The sequence below is a fragment of the Melanostigma gelatinosum genome, assembly GCF_949748355.1.
Source record: "Melanostigma gelatinosum genome assembly, chromosome: 13".
Classification (NCBI taxonomy): Eukaryota; Metazoa; Chordata; class Actinopteri; order Perciformes; family Zoarcidae; genus Melanostigma; species Melanostigma gelatinosum.
Window position 1 is genome coordinate 4465178 of NC_136646.1, and position 16736 is coordinate 4481913.

The 16736-nt window shown below is 47.1% G+C and overlaps 1 protein-coding gene across 1 annotated transcript in view; it reads left to right on the forward strand.

Moving 5' to 3' along the window:
• The window catches only part of smg1 (SMG1 nonsense mediated mRNA decay associated PI3K related kinase), a 53753-nt gene that overhangs the window by 24573 nt on the left and 12444 nt on the right, over positions 1–16736 (forward strand). Inside the window, exons 29-50 of the mRNA XM_079282319.1 lie at positions 643–888; positions 1512–1663; positions 1956–2091; positions 2336–2480; positions 2653–2791; positions 3333–3551; positions 3640–3820; positions 4862–5023; positions 5193–5416; positions 6126–6280; positions 7496–7718; positions 8056–8302; positions 10393–10622; positions 10809–11054; positions 11137–11275; positions 12307–12416; positions 12605–12826; positions 12920–13113; positions 13298–13470; positions 13727–14006; positions 15310–15582; positions 15667–15901. Coding sequence (XP_079138445.1) covers positions 643–888; positions 1512–1663; positions 1956–2091; positions 2336–2480; positions 2653–2791; positions 3333–3551; positions 3640–3820; positions 4862–5023; positions 5193–5416; positions 6126–6280; positions 7496–7718; positions 8056–8302; positions 10393–10622; positions 10809–11054; positions 11137–11275; positions 12307–12416; positions 12605–12826; positions 12920–13113; positions 13298–13470; positions 13727–14006; positions 15310–15582; positions 15667–15901 — 4331 coding nt within the window. The remainder of the gene's footprint in view (positions 1–642; positions 889–1511; positions 1664–1955; positions 2092–2335; positions 2481–2652; positions 2792–3332; positions 3552–3639; positions 3821–4861; positions 5024–5192; positions 5417–6125; positions 6281–7495; positions 7719–8055; positions 8303–10392; positions 10623–10808; positions 11055–11136; positions 11276–12306; positions 12417–12604; positions 12827–12919; positions 13114–13297; positions 13471–13726; positions 14007–15309; positions 15583–15666; positions 15902–16736) is intronic.

The following is a 16736-nucleotide window of genomic DNA, read 5'->3' on the forward strand; positions in this document are numbered from 1 at the left end:
TACGAGGTTACATGTGAACACGTGATGACGTTAACCTCTGAATGGACATCAGACGGTCTGATTCATAAAGCTCAGGATGAGGCTGGCGTTTCACCCAAATACTGCTTTCTGTCTGTCCTTCTTATTCCACGTCCATGCTGTTGGTTCAGCATTACTGTCTGCGTTGGCCAAGCTATGACACCCACTACCATGATGGTTGGGCACAGATAACTGAACCCATGCCGCCCTGTGAGGACGGCCAAACAGCTGAGGGTGTGTGTGGCCTTGCTACGTGTTGACTTGTTGTGTGTTGTTGTTTTAGTGCTGTGATGAATGGACATTTGATGCTTCATTACAGCGGTGGAATTCAGAAGCAGAGAACGTCACAATAGTTCTTGAACAGGTCTACTAGATCACACATAATACGTAATGTCGCTGTTCAATGCAGGAGCAGGGATTTCTTTGTGTGTTGTCCCATTCAGCCGAGCTGGCACAATGTAGTAAATGTTGGAGAGGCAGGAGCAGCAGTAAGAGCCGTGGACTGGGCCTTCCTAAGTCAGTGTCAGTCATTCTTCCTGTCCTCTATCCTCCAGGCTCCGCTGGCTTTGTTGTTCAGATGCATGGGAAAGTACGCTCACTAATGCCATGTCCATTCTTGTCCAGGTTACTCTTCCACCATCGACGGCCACCTGATGGAGCTTTGTCTGACCGCTGTCAAATTTGCTCGGAAGAAAGGCAACATCGCCCTGGCGTCCCGCCTGCTCAGCCAATGTAGCGACGGGACGCAAGAAGAGGACCAACGGGATGAGCTGAGCCAGGCCTTCAGGCGGCTCACCTTGGAGGGCACTGTGGGAGAAAAGTGGGGACCAGAGCTGCAGATCGAAAAAGCCAAAGTCCTGAGAACTGCAGGTGACCAACAGTAGACATTCACCATGAAAGAGATTGAGGTGTAACATGGCCGCTTTAAACGCGAGCGGTTCTTATCAGTCCGGTGGTCGTCATCACGTTTGATAGCCCGCAGCCATAGACTCCGCTGGTGTTTTGGTTTAACGAGTGACCGTGTTAACTGGTGACCTTTTAGCCGAAGCGTCTCTGGTTGTTGAGTCACCAGTTAACACGTTCATCACTGTTTAAAGTGAAACTCCTGTTGCTCTGAAACAGTCGTGATCCTGTCAGCATTCCGTAGAACTTCAGTCTGCTGGTATTCGATTAGATAACGATTCTGACACGTGAACATGCAACAAGCAGACACTTTGATGACGGTAACAGTTTTAATTCATTGTTTACAGTGTTGCCAACATGAGCTCTGCATAGTTTTGCTGCGCTCTGCTATAAAAGGGTCTCAAAGCACACAAAACCTAAAGATGCAGAACAGTGACACCAAAACATGGCTCACAAAGTGTCAGCTGACAAAGACGTGAAGGCTGATCCCAGCTAACACATTTATTGCCAAGCGTCCTCTGTGTCTGCATCTCTACAGTGTGTTGGTGGCGTTCTGGACATGTTTTCTCCAACAGTGTGTCTGTCCTCAGGCCAGTCGATGGCGGCCATGGAGATGCTGAGCAGGGCTGCCCTGTCCTACTGCCATGTGGGGAAGAATGAAGCGGCCGCCTGCCGCTCACTGCTGACGCTGTGCAAATGGCTGCTGGCTGACTGGAAGGACATGACGCCTCAGCTTAAACAGGCACGCTCACCTTTCAGCTCTACATTTACCCACGTTTGGTGTTACACTATAAGCCTGACATTTGCATAATATTATTTATTGGTACAAAGCATGTTGTACTTTCTTTGTGAAAGGAAGAATTCTAAAGGTGGTCTCGCAGAAACAGCCCCACAAAATACCTTTATACATCATTGTTTCCGGGTGTTGACCTCATCAGATCTGACTTATTGTAATGTAGTTCTTCTTTACAGTGTGGGCTGGGTGGTGGTGTTATGGAGGAAAGAATTAAAGGACTGCTGGTGTTTTGGTTTAGGTGGTAAAGAGGTCGGGAGCCGTCAACTCGTCCAATGCTGTGGGCAGCTTGTCTCCTCTGAGCCGGAGTATTGCTGCTCTGCTGGAGCTTCCTCTAGAGGACCAGGGGATTCCCCACATCATCGCTGAGACCTCAGGTAGCATTCACAGTACACCTAGAATAACACATCCACGGCCCAGTGTCCACAATCAACAGACCTAGGATGCTACGATGATCTTTTGACGTGCTGAAATCTGATGTTTTTACCAGCTACAGCCATGTGGTTTGCATTTCAGTGCTGGGATGCACATTGTGGCGCTGATTGTGTTCCGTTCGAATAGTTGTGGTTTTCAGAGTATGACAGAAAGAATAGAAGTGTTGTTTGGTCCTTCCCTGTGCAGTGAGTGTGGGCGTTGGGGAGCCCGACTTTGTGTTGGGCCAACTCTACCAGCTGTCCACCAGCCTGGCTCCAGAGATGGCCAAGTCCTGGGCAGCGCTGGCCAGCTGGGCTTACCGCTGGGGCCGGAAAGTGGTGGATAATGCCAGGTCAGTGTGTGTGTGTGTGTGTGTGTGTGTGTGTGGTTACTGTCTTGGATTTAATTAATTCTACCATTGTAAAGTTCATCATAATGTGTGAGAGTTTCTTCAACTCAATCACTGAATCAAAACTGCATCAACCCTAGAAATGGCGCACTGAAGGATATCTTGTTTGTCTCAGCCAAGGGGAGGGGTTGCCTCTTCTTCCTGGAGAAAAGAAGGAGATAGAGGAGCTGCTGCCAGCAACCACCAGTGAAGAAGACAAGGACACCATCTTCAGCATTCTCGGACAGGCCATGTGTCGACCTACTGGCATACAGGTACAACTCTTTATGTGGGATTGTATCTTACAACAGACAGACACAGAGAGAGTCGTCATTTAAATGAGTAAAGGAAAACAATGTAAGCAACTATGCAAAATACCGTAATATTACTAGAAACTTTCAATTTAATAACTGGGAGGAACAGCTGTCCCATCTGTACCATGGATGATTATGACAGATATTGTGTGGCTTTGCTGCATGTTTCAGCATAATTCACATCCAGCCAGTATCGTACTCAACAGGTCGTTTTCAGCTATCAATTCTAGACGTGGGTGATGATGGCGGCCATGTCTTATAAAACATCCAGTCGATCTCCTCAGGGCAGTTTATCTTGACGAACTCGTTCCTCCGCAGCTTATTTTGTGTACTTGTCGTTAACTGTGTCGACAAACAATTGGCACACATGACCTGATGAAGAAGGATAATGTGAACTTGGCAGCCTCTTCAGTTCAACCACATCTCTAAAGTAGTGTCTGGAGTGTTGGGTGACTCCGGCTGAATCAGACGGTTCTCATCCTGCTGTTGTGGTGTTTTCCAGGACGAGGACCTGGCTCTACAGCAGGAGGATGACGAGGACGACATGGTCGACGTGATCTGGCGCCAGCTCACTGGCTCGTGCCCCTGGCTGGGGGAGGCGGGCCAGCCTGTCACAGATGGCCTGATCCGGGTCTGGAGACGGGTGGTGGACCGCATCTTCGGCCTCTACCGGGTCTCCTGCCAGGCCTATTTTACCTTCCTGAAGCTCAACGCTGGACAGGTGAGACATAGGTCATGGTTGCACTTGTCTCTTTGTGTTGCTGGGAGTGAGGGCAGCTTCTATTCTAAGTGTCTGTTGTGTGTTTTAGATCCCTGTAGATGAGGATGACCCCAAACTCCTGCTGTCCTATCACAACAGCAAGCAGAGCAACGACGATGTGATTGTCATGGCAACCCTGCGCCTCCTCCGTCTGCTGGTGAAGCATGCTGGTGAACTGAGGGAGGGGCTTGAGCTGGGTTTAGCCTCCACCCCTACTGCACCCTGGAGGGGTATGTTGTACTGCAAAATGATGGGCGGGGGGACCATGCACACCATGCTTTCTTTAACAGCATGTACAGCGTCCTAACCTCAGCGTCCCAGACCAATTCAAACATCTAGGACCTCGGACCCTCTCGGGGAAATGTTTACTTTTCCATTTGAAGTGAAGCGCATCGACCTGGTGCACTGTGAGAGACATTAAGAGACCAGACCGTGTTCTGCTCCTGTAAACTATCTGGTGCTCTAGCAGTAGTGGAATGTAACTAGGGAGTTAAATATCGTACTTTTAACTTCACTACATTTATTTGACAGTATTGTTCCCCCATATTCCACTATTTGGGTATTTGTTTGTTGTGTAGGTATTTAGGATTAAGATATCCAGTGTTTTTTTAATTAAAACACTCCAAACCTTTTGGAAAATGCTTCTCAAGAATAAGAACCAAGTGCAGATTAACCCCGTCCCTTCAAACAGCACTAACGGCTCGTTAACCTCTCACCGGTTTACTTGTCTGTCAACATTGCTCAGCTGTCTGTTTCTCTGCCGTATGCTTTTCAATGTTTCTCTTTTGTATTTCCTTTGTAAAGTATCTTTGAGTTTTTTTGAAAAGTAAGAACACATTTGAACTCTGTGGAGCCGTTTTAGAGTAGAGATGACGTTCATCTCGTCATCTAATCGTCTTTTATAGAGACCGCTGATCAGAATCCATATCGGCCATTAAAGATGGATCCCAGCACCTTTACTTCTGCCTTCTCTGTGGCTTACACACTAGTTATAGTCGAGCTGGAGAATCACCGACCGATCAGACACCGGTCACTGCCGGCTGGTTGTCATCTGATCAGGCTGGAGCACTTTTATTTTGAGATGTGTTTGAGTGAGAGAAGGTCCTGACACGAGGCACTCTGAGTAAATGTAACTCATTTAATAGTCGTACACGATTGAATTTCAATTTCCCATGAAAGAATAGTGAGAACAATGTATGCGGTCAATGATGGTTCTTAGAGAAGAAGGAGAGTGTAAATCTAAACTCTGCTGTACTTTGTGTCCTCCTCAGGTATCATACCGCAGCTCTTCTCCCGTCTCAACCATCCAGAAGCGTACATCCGACAGAGCATCTGCAGCCTGCTGTGTCGAGTGGCCCAGGACTCCCCTCACCTCATCCTCTACCCTGCCATCGTGGGCTCACTCTCCTTGGGAGGAGAGGCTCAGAATGCAGGTATTCTTTAACATGCGACGCTGGAAACAGCCTGGAAGTCCATAACATCATAACATTCCTCATTCATGTGGTTGCCGCTGGTCAAAACAAGATACAAAATGGTATACAAGTGAGAATATCATTCAGTAACCTGATTGACAATAACTCTAGATGTGAATTCTGTCGACAGGGAGTAAACTGCAGTCAGCTCTGCCCACCTTCTTGGACAGCATGCAGGGAAAGGGCCTGGTTGGGGAGGAGGAGGAGGAGCAGGAGCAGGAGAACAGCGACCAAGGAGGTGCTCCAGAAGAGCTGGCAACGTTTTGCTCCAGTCAAGACCAGGCCATGATGCAGGACTGTTACAGCAAGATCGTGGAGAAGCTGTCTTTTGCCAACCCTACCATGGTGCTTCAGGTAGGAGGGTGACGCAGTGAGACTTCTGCCATATTTACTTTGTCTTACTTGTCAAAAATGCGATGTAATATCGGCCAGAGCAGAGTACCTGCTTCAGCTCCTTTTCTACTGCAGGGTTAAGGTCCCCGGAAGCCAGTGACCTTTTTATGTAGTCCTTGCGTTTCAACCGCAGGGTTCAGGGTCTAAATGAAGTTCCGGGGACATTTTACCCCCAGAAAGGCTCTGGTCAGGAGGAAGTACTTTTCTAAAAGTACGGGAACTTTTCAAGGTGGGCTTTGTAGGGATGACCGTCGCTGGCTGGGCAAACACCCGCAGCAGTGAGGAAATGTTCCCATTGCAGATGACACCATCAAAAAACCTTTGCACTCAAGAAAGAGTCAAATTGTGAACAAAGCGTTGACTATTTATTTCATGTTTCTACATTGAGAAGTCTTTTAGATCAATATTTTGTGAGTTACGTGTAGTAAAATCATTTTCAATAATAATTCAATCAATGATTATGCTTTATTAACTTGCATAACCACTTAGCTTAGGTTGTACAGATCTAAGGGATGTGAAGTTTTTCAGGATACTCATAGAAATGACATCACGATTAGCAGAAATACCCACAAGGCAGCGGGGAAGTATTTCTTTTGCGGGCTTCAAAGGGTTAAATCGGATGCATGCTGTAGTCCTAAGACCGTGCTAACGATTCCTGTGTGATGATCAGGTCCAGCAGCTGGTGGGTGAGCTGCGCAGAGTCACCTTACTGTGGGATGAGCTGTGGCTGGGCGTGTTACAACAGCAACACATGCACGTCCTACGAAGGATCCAGCAGCTGGAGGACGAGGTCAAGAGAGTCCAGAACAACAACACACTGCGCAGGTGAGGCTCACCTTCTTCCACCTGAGCTCCAGGAGCCTCTGAGTCAATGTTCTGTTCAATACACGAAGAGGACCTGGATAAAAGGGAAGAGGTGAAACCATCGACAGTTTTTATTCTCATCAGCCGCTGTGTCCTTTGGTTTGAATCCTTGTTTCACTTAAATGGTGTGATAACAAATCAACCCGGTAAGTGGTCCCCCGCACCAGTGTGCTGATGCAGGATGGTCATTAGGGCTGCAACTAACAACTACTGTGGTCATTTAATAATCTGTTAATTGTTACTTGGATTAATTGGTTAAAATTGTATTATTTCCAAAAAACGGAACACATTCCTTCTTGTAAAATGCTCTTTTACTACAATTGAGTACAACTGTACACAATAAACGGACCGAGAATAAATTTCCAACCAGACGGCTAACGCTAGCTAGCTAATGCTAACTGTGAGTGTTGTAATCCGGGCCTCTCTGTCCGTTGACATAATCAAGCTGGCTGCGCATGCTTTTAGTGCATGTGAGCGTGCCCCACTGGCTGCCTCACGGTGACCAGTACTCTCCACTGGGATGAGATCCGGCAGCCGAAGCTCTTTCTTCAGACTGTCAGTCAGAGATGGGAAGAGTGCAGATATAATGATAATCATAGCATAATATTCAGGAACAGAGATGCAGGATGTCAGATCATGGAGAAGACACAGAAAAATGAATTTAATATTCACTCACTCGTCACTCTCGTTAACAGGGCTCAGCAGGCGGACATGCTCTTCCACCAGAAACATCTCTAAATGCATAATAGGGCAAAGATTTACGTCTTAGTTTGGATAGTTAGTTGGTTAAAATCGATTTTAATATTCAATCGTCATCTCTTCAATTGTCGACATATGATCAGATTGCCACAAGCCTAATCCTTAAGATCAACACTGGCGCTTCCAGCAGCGGACCCAGATCCGGCTTTGCTGCCACCTTCGACCTGCAGTCGGACCCACAGCGGACACCACGCTGCTGGGGGCCCAGGCCGTTTTGCTAGCCCCGCTGGAGGGAAGGGAGGCACGAGAGAACCAGAACCAGGGCTGTTTACAATGTTATCCTGACCTGCACTGATGAAAAACAGTCAACTGCACACACAGCAGTGTGACGACCAAGCATACAAAACTGTGTTAAACCACCTGTTGAAGTTCTATGCTATCCTTGCAAGTCTAGTTACTCTCTCCGTTGTGCTGCAGGGATGAGAAGACTGCCATTATGCGTGAGAAGCACTCTGCTCTGATGCGCCCCGTGGTTTTCGCCCTGGATCACGTCTGCAGCATCACAGCAGCTCCGGCAGAGACGCCGCATGAGACGTGGTTCCAGCAGACCTACGGTGATTCCATCACCTCGGCCCTGGAGCGCTTGAGAAACCCCTCCAACCCTGCCAACCCCGCCAGCAGCTGGCTGCCCTTCAAACAGGTGTGGGTTAGCACCTGCACTGTATATGCTGTTGAGTCACTCAGGATTTCAGACCATTTGCATGAATGTAGGCTCAAAAATAGTTCAATGCGTCTGTAAGACATGCGTCATTATTATACATAGTGCATAAAACCTTTTGCACGCTTGACTCAACGTGTGTGTGTGTGTGTGTGTGTGTGTGTGTGTGTGTGTGTGTGTGTGTGTGTGTGTGTGTGTGTGTGTGTGTGTGTGTGTGTGTGTGTGTGTGTGTGTGTGTGTGTGTGTGTGTGTGTGTGTGTGTGTGTGTGTGTGTGTGTGTGTGTGTGTGTGTGTGTGTGTGTGTGTGTGTGTGTGTCAGATCATGCTGAGCCTGCAGCAGCGTGCTCAGAAGAGAACCAGCTATCTGCTTCATCTGGATGAGATCAGCCCTCGACTGGTGTCCATGACCACAACAGAGATGGCCCTGCCTGGCGAGGTGTCTGCATCAGACGCTGTCACCATACAGAGCGTGGGCAACACCATCACCATCCTGCCCACCAAGACGAAGCCCAAGAAGCTTTTCTTCCTGGGCTCAGATGGACGCAACTACCCGTATCTTTTTAAAGGTGGGTGATGTTAATAACACTGACATTAAGAATTATTACAGATTAATTAAAGCTAAGTTATCAGTTAAACAGAGCAAAACACGGAGGAGCAGTTTGTCTCACCAACATGAGAAAAGCTGGTCCACCTTAAAGATCTAGTGTGACGTATTTGGCGTGATCTTGCAGTGAGGTTCCATATTGTAACCAGCTGAAACTTCTCCCGTGTGCTTAGCGTGTAGGGCTACATCCCAAGTCTCTTATTTGTCGTTTCCTCACTTGAACCGGAAGTTGTTCTGCGCCGCCATATTGAAGGCCGTCCCAAAGCTCTTATTTCTGCTCTGAGGAGGGAGGAGGGACCTCGGAGGAGCCATGAGCGAGGACCCACGAGAACAGACTTCCAGGAAGTGTTTTAACGGCCGACACGCCCCCTCACTGTTCATCTGTCATGTGATTGGACGCTGCAGCCCATCGGACTGACTGACTGACTGACTTTAACACCAGAGTGAAGACAGATCACAGAATAAACTCTAGTTTATATTTGATTAGGTTTCTGATTCAACATCTGGTTTAAATAATTGTTCATTGCAGTCTGAACAACAAAACGACTACAAACAACTTTCTACATTTATTAGAATGATTTGTGTTTTCATGGTCTGATGTTTCCCTCAATAACCTTTATTATGAATACAATTAAAGTCAGAGAGAGCTGAGAGACAAAACACTTTTCACATCATTTATCATCATTTCATTCAGTCACGTGAGGCGGATCATTCCTGAGTGTTAGGTTTGAGTTCTATCATTTCAATTTAACCTGAAACATGGAGCCTACCACATTAACTCCAGTGTTCAAAAATCACAATAATCATATTCTGGGTTAATTAATATATAATATATATATTATATTATATATATATATATATATATATATATATATATATATATATATATATATATATATGTATAATAATGACGTCACAATCAGAATTTCAAAACGTACAGATGCAAATAATTCATAAGTAAGACAAACGCATTCTGCCGTAGAAATCGGTCCTGTGCTTATAAACAGGACAGTTTGTTAAAGAGGTAACAGACTACAGAGAGAAACGCCTCTACAGTGATGATTACTGTGTCTTTATTTATTATTAAGTACAGTGATCATGTGAACAGACACAAACTTATCAAAAGTCTCTCCAGCTATTAAAGCCGACTGACAGTTGATCCAGCTGTGATCAGCTGATCCGCCGTCATCAGAAACCGACTCGCTTCACGTGAGGCAACTGAGGAAAAGACGTGTCATGTCTCTTAAAACATATTTCCTTGTTTCCTCTCCTCGCATGGTTTCCTTGCGTCTCTCCATGCATCCCTGGTGGGAGGGACTAAGACGCAAGGAAAGGACGCAAGTGAAACTAAGAGATGCAATTAAGAGACTTGGGATGTACCCTAGGTGTACTACAGTGCCAACGCAAGGCATGCAAATGCAATAGCCCATCTAGAGCCAGTGTTTAGTTTGTCCGTTCTGGGCTACTGTAGAATCCTGGCACCGGCTCTGTGAAGAGGACCCGCCACGTATGTAGACATAAACGGCTCATTCTAACCAAAATACAACAATCTATGAATTGATACCTATGGCTGGTGTGGGACTCCTGTCAGCCCCTTCCATCAAGCATGCATTCATATTTACAGTCTCCCCATTGAAGCCACTTCTTTTAAACGTTGAATACACTTAGAACACACAAAAGGCCAAGTTACCACATGACTGGATGCTGACAAGCAGTAAGCATTGTAACAATTACATAAACAATGTAACAGGCTTTTTTAAATTTAGTTTTTAAGGAAGTGAAGTTTGGTGAAAGTTGTCGGCCTAGTTTGTTTTTAAGAAGCGTTGGTGCTGCTGCATTGAATGGCCTTCGATTTTATTGGTGTTATGAAGCGTCATGTATACAGTTTTGGGTCTTCACCATTTTCTTACACGTTGCTCCTCTTGTGCATTGCACACAATGCAAGTTCTAAATTGGAGCGAATTCAAACTGCATCTTCTCTGCATGTCTGACAGTGCAGCAGCCCTGCTGTCATTGAAGAGCGTCGGTAGTGATTCAAACCGTGTCTTTCAGGTCTGGAGGATTTGCATTTAGACGAGCGCATCATGCAGTTCCTGTCGATTGTCAACACCATGTTCACTAAGATCAACCAGCAGGAGCAGCCGCACTTCCACGCTCGCCACTACTCCGTCACCCCCCTCGGAACCCGCTCAGGACTCATCCAGTGGGTGGACGGAGCCACGCCCCTCTTTGGCCTCTACAAGCGCTGGCAACAGAGGGAGGCTGTGCTGCAAGCTCAAAAGGTAACTGATGTGCTGCACTGTAGAGAGTTACCGGTAAGTCAATTCAACTCAGCCAGGTGAAGAGCGAGAGTTTGTTTGTCTTTCTGACCACCTTTCCTGTTAGCGACCCCACGTTCAGGCCCGTTGCAGTCTGAGAGTTTTTCCTTGACATGCGTTTCTTTGTTTTGTCTTTTGTGTCCTGATCAGGCCCAAGACTCATTCCAGCAGCAGCCAGTGCCGCCAGTACCCCGCCCCAGTGAGCTGTACTACAGCCGCATCGGGCCAGCTCTGAAGGCAGTGGGGCTCAGTCTAGATGTGACTCGACGAGACTGGCCTCTCAGCGTCATGAAGGAGGTGCTGAAAGAGTTGATGGAGGCTACGCCCTCCAACCTACTGGCCAGGGAGCTGTGGTGTTCCTGCACCACCCCCAGCGAGTGGTGGAGGGTCACTCAGGTAATCACAGATTGAGATGTGTGATGTGATTGAAACGATCAATCTTCTGTTTGGTTGTAATTCCTCTTCCTTTGTGCTGCAGTCCTATGCCAGGTCCACTGCTGTCATGTCAATGGTGGGATACATCATCGGCCTCGGCGACCGTCACCTCGACAATGTGTTGATTGACATGACCACTGGAGAAGTGGTGCACATTGACTACAACGTGTGCTTTGAAAAAGGTCCGTTTCAACTGGTTGACTGAGAGCCTGTAGGCTGTGCCTTGTCTACCGACTCATTTGTTTCTGCTGATTATATTCATGTGTCCAGTTTCCATTGCTTCTTAAATTGATTTGTGAGGCATGTCATGAAGATTGACTGTATACCAAGTCCCACCCTCGGACACAGACACAATCATAGCATATCATCAGGCCAGCTCTGACTCCCTGTTCTCCCCAATTGCTGCCCTCATCGTCTAAAATCAAAGGTTTCTATAGCCAGCTCCGTGGACCAGGGGGAAAGTCCCCCCCCCCCCACCTAAGCCAAGGCCGATTTATCTTGAGGAAGCGGAGTGGTGATGAGACCATAGATTGTACATTAAAAGTCTCCAAAGTCACCGTGATGTCATTGGTTTGTGGACTAAGCTTTTGAAGCATCACGTTCAGCTTTTTAACCAGCGCAGTCTTGGTTTATTTGCAACCAGAAGTGATAGAAGAGGGTGGAGCTAAGAAGAACTGACACTGTGGTAGAGACCTGTCAATCACCGTGTAGCCCCACCCTAAAGCATCCCCTGCTTTATGGTCTGTGTGACTCTAAATGGACCATAATGTACGAAATGAACATCATGCTGTATTGAAGAAGACTTGAAACTAGAGATTGAGACATAAACTCATGTTTACAATGTTTACTGAGGTAATAAATCAAGAGAGAAGTAGAGTCATTTTCTCATAGACTTCTATACAACCAGAGGAGCCGCCCCCTGGTTACCTCCCTCTCAATGGATGCAGGTTTTAGGCACTTTTTCATTGGCTTCACTTTTCAGAACCGAAGGTTGCTGCTTTAATAAGACGGAGGATGGTATGTTTAATGTTTCTGTTGTGTGTGTGTGTGTGTGTGTGTGTGTGTGTGTGTGTGTGTGTGTGTGTGTGTGTGTGTGTGTGTGTGTGTGTGTGTGTGTGTGTGTGTGTGTGTGTGTGTGTGTGTGTGTGTGTGTGTGTGTGTGTGTGTGTGTGTGTGTGTGTGTGTGTGTGTGTGTGTGTGTGTGTGTCACTAGGGAAGAGCCTGCGGGTGCCAGAGAAGGTCCCATTCAGGATGACCCACAACATCGAGACAGCTCTGGGAGTCACTGGGGTGGAGGGCATCTTCAGGCTGTCCTGTGAACAGGTTACTGTCATATCACTCTGAACCGTGTATACATACTTACCATGCAGGACTTGATTGTAAAACCACTTGTACACCTGTTGAGACCTTAAGGCATATCGTGTGCCGGACCTAGCCTTGATCTCTAATAATAGTGTTTGCCGTGTCGGCAGGTATTTGCTGCTCTGCTGAAGTCGGTTATGTTATTTCAGGTGGTTCAGATGATGCGTCGGGGCAGAGAGACCCTGCTGACTCTCCTGGAGGCCTTCGTCTACGACCCCCTGGTGGACTGGACTGCTGGGGGGGAGGTGGGCTTTGCTGGTGCAGTGTATGGAGGAGGAGGAGGCCAACAGGCTGACAGCAAGCAAAGCAAGAGGGAGATGGAGAGAGACATCACACGCTCGCTCTTCTCCTCCAGGGTGGCTGAGATTAAGGTGAGGTCATGACAGTACACTGTCCAGAATGACCAGAAGCAAAGCATTTGAGGATTCTGAATGTAATTGCTGGACTGTGTTGACTGTGTGCAGGTGAACTGGTTTAAGAATCGTGACGAGATGCTGGCAGTGCTGCCACAGGTGGAAGAGGCTTTGGAAGAGTACTTGGTCCTGCAGGAGCTGCTCTGCCAGGGGGAGAAGCTCCAAGCCAAACTTCAAGAGGAGATGGCCTTCCTGGAGGGGGCTGAGAACCATCCAGACCATCTGATCCTCACCCTGGAGCAAAGGTCTGACACAGCACAATATGAATGTATTCCAAACCCACGTTAAAATGAGTCCTTCTCAGCCATTAATCATTTTCTCTCTTTATATGCAGTGAGCAGTCAGGCAGATGGCTCATAGAGATACTGCATGCAACAATAAGTCAACCCACATTCTGAAAGCTTATTCATCCAGCCATCCTTGTCTCAGGTACTCTGAACACACCCAGCTGCAGTCGCAGCAGCGGACTGTGCAGGAGGCCATTCAGAGCAAGCTCGCTGACCTGGACCAATGGATCTCCCAGTACCAGGCAGCGTTCTCCAACCTGGAGGCCACCCAGCTGGCCAGCCTGCTGCAGGACATCAGCAGCCCCATAGATCTGGGTAAGTCCACTGGAACTGATGGTAGAGTACATTGAAGTAGCATATCTTGAGCCTCAATTGTGATGATGTAGTTCATTACCTCGTTACTATTGGGTGATTATTAGGTTTAATTAGGGTTAAACGTGTATTTTAGTTATGAAGAGGACGTGATGACATAGATATTCATCAACTCTGGTTTGCTGCTCGTTCTCAGGTCTTCTTTATTATCTGTAAACGAGTATGGTGAATCATGTTGCTGACTGTCCAACTCTTCCAGGTCCTCCTAGCTATGTGCCAGCCACGGCCTTCCTGCAGAATGCGGGCCAGGCCCACCTGATCAGCCAATGTGAGAGCCTGGAGGCGGAGGTGAGCTCTCTGCTGCAGCAGCGCCGTGGGGCCCTTCGTGGCTGCTTGGAGCAGCTGCACAGCTATGCTACGGTAGCTTTGCTGTACCCGCGGGCTACCCTGCTGCTGCACCGCGCCCACCAGTGGAAGGCCTGGTTAGAGGAACTGCTGAGAGACATGACAGTGGAGCACTGCCAGCACATCTACAGACAGTAAGGACCTGCAGAGGCACAAAGATCCCTTATGAAGCATTAACTTAATGTATCCTACCTTTGTCAAATGTGCACCACGGCTAACTCAACAACTGACAAAACCGTCTGATTGGTAAGGGAGTCTGTGGATTTCCACAAGGAATCAAGTTAGAGTTGTAGATTATGGGTGCTGCCTTTATTTTGTATTATTAGTGTATGGTCAGCAGTCATCTGAGCAGATTTATCTGATGGAGACAAACTGAAAATAGTTTTTACACAAAGAAAGAAATAAGCTGATTACCGTTGCCCAATTTACAACAAGGCTGGAATAATTCAGAATTAGTTTTGAAGTTAATAAAGTTTACCCTAACTCAAGGACTCAACGAACGGTTCTCTAAGAGAAGAAACACCTTCAACGTGATGGTGGTTTGGCAGCGCAGAGCACGTCCCGTGGTCATCTTTGGGGGAATCATGGACAGACTGTATTTAGAGAAAAGTAGAATGAAAGAAGTTGGTCAGGTGACATTTTGGGTCAGATTCGCTGTTCTTATCATATTTGAAGTCTATGAGCATAAATGTAATGATCATTACCATATGTTCATAGCATGATGGTCATGAGAACACGACAATGCTGAACCCCTTTTTTTCAATTTGGTTTAGATTCTTAGTGATGGGTTAGCGATGAGATGGAGAGACAGATTATGAAATATCCTGACTTCAGTGAAGAACTGGAACAAGCCAATACACAATAAAGCTTATATGAGATACTGTCAGACAGTGTTTTTCTTTTTTTTGTGACCTTAAAAGTCATTAAGGTGAAAAGAAAAATCAGCAGTGTTGGAAGAATATTTCATATATAGCAATACTACAGTGTACAATATTTAGTTACGAGGAGAAGGGGAGATTCCCAGCGACTGGAAGTGGACTGGCATCATGATGAACTCTGTTAGCGCCATTATTTAGCCAAGTAGGACTGTGCTACCCACTGGCTGCTCACGGCCAACGTCATCAGCTGCTCTCCTTCCACTTTCACACTGATTTGTTGTTCCCAATGTAGCGTTATCAGGGAAGAAATAGGATGCGTCCCCTCAGGGTTATTAGCGCTTTTGGAAAACATCGATGAGAGGAATCAGTAGTCACAGAAGCACGGGTTCCCAATTCCCATTCCTACCACTGAATATAGAACATGGTAACATTATGTATTGATGCACACCTTTGGGGCTCTAGCGGGCAGAATCCACATACTGGAACAGAACATTGTTATCAGTAAGATGATGTTGTAGTCCTGCACACACTTCATCTTTGTTCCCCCTCCCCTTTCCAGATATGAGGTGCTGTTTGCCCCACAGCCTCCTGCTGCTTCCTGCCAGTTCCTGTCCAGTGTGGAATTGACTTTGCAGCACCAAGGCGCTGATACCAATGAGCGTGTGATGCACCAAGCAGAGCGACTGAAGGCTGAGGGCACAACTGCCTCCGCCTGTGAGGAGCAGCTGCAGGAGATTGAGCACTGCATCACGGTCTTCCTTCGGGAGAATGGAGAGCCGGGCTCCCTCAGCCTGGCTGGAATCATTACATCTGCCCTCTGCGCACTCTGCAGGTTTAACACGCATCTTTCAATATAAAACATACATTGCAGTTGCAGGTGAACAAAAGGAAGTCACTCCGTGTGTTTTGTCCCTAGACGGAACCTAGTGATGGAGGGAGCAGCAGCCAGCGCTGGAGAGCAGCTGGTAGACCTGATGTCTCGGGACGGGGCGTGGTTCCTGGAGGAGCTCTGCAGTATGATGGGAAATGTCAGTGCCCTGGCAACACTGCTGCAACGCTGCCCACTCCTGCCCCATGACCTGGATATGCCTGCTCCCTCAGCTATCACACAAGCTGTCTACCTGGCCAACGCGGTGTACACCTGCTTGCAGGTAGCTGCACCCTCAAAACACAGTGAAACCAATCAATCAGTGATTGCTATTCTGTTTTAAAACCTTTATTTCAACAGGGAGGGCTGTTGAGAGCAAGGTTACTTATTACTGGTTAAACGGGATTAGCTTGACTACTTTTACAAGCTTTTGCAGATTGTTTAAAGTATTTTAGAGCCAGTTGCCCAATTTCAGTTTTTCAATTTGATCTATAGCTAACAAAGACATGCATGATACCTAGTTAGTTTGAAGAAGAAGATGCCGGCAGTTAGAAGCAGCCAATTCGCTTCATAAAAATGAGGTTCTTACAATTTGATGTCATGTTATTGTCTGTAGGGGTTTGTCAAATTGGGGCAACTCCTAAAGGTTGGAGAAGCGAGCTTGGTACCGTCTGGTCTGGAAAGTGAAAAAGCAGCACTTGTTCCCTCCCTCATGACCACCACTGAAGGCCCTTAACCCGAACAGCTGTACTGGAGCTGTGTTGTTACCGGGCAGCTCCCGTGTGTGACTGTGTGTGACTGTGTGTGACTGTGTGTGACTGTGTGTGACTGTGTGTGACTGTGTAACTTTGTGAATGTGTGTAACTTTGTGAATGTGTGTGTAACTGTGTGAATGTGTGTAACTTAGGGCTGGGCGATAAATCGATTTAATCGATTAATTCGAATGTGTGCTTTAAGGCGATGTGTTTTATTGAAAATCGAGAAAATCGCCCCCACCCCTCCCCCCCGTTGGGTTCCCGTAGTAGAGTGCGCGCGCATTGTTTACAAACTAAAACAATGTCACCGCCGCCGCCGCCGCCACCTCACAACAACAACCCAGCATTTTGGAGACATTCACC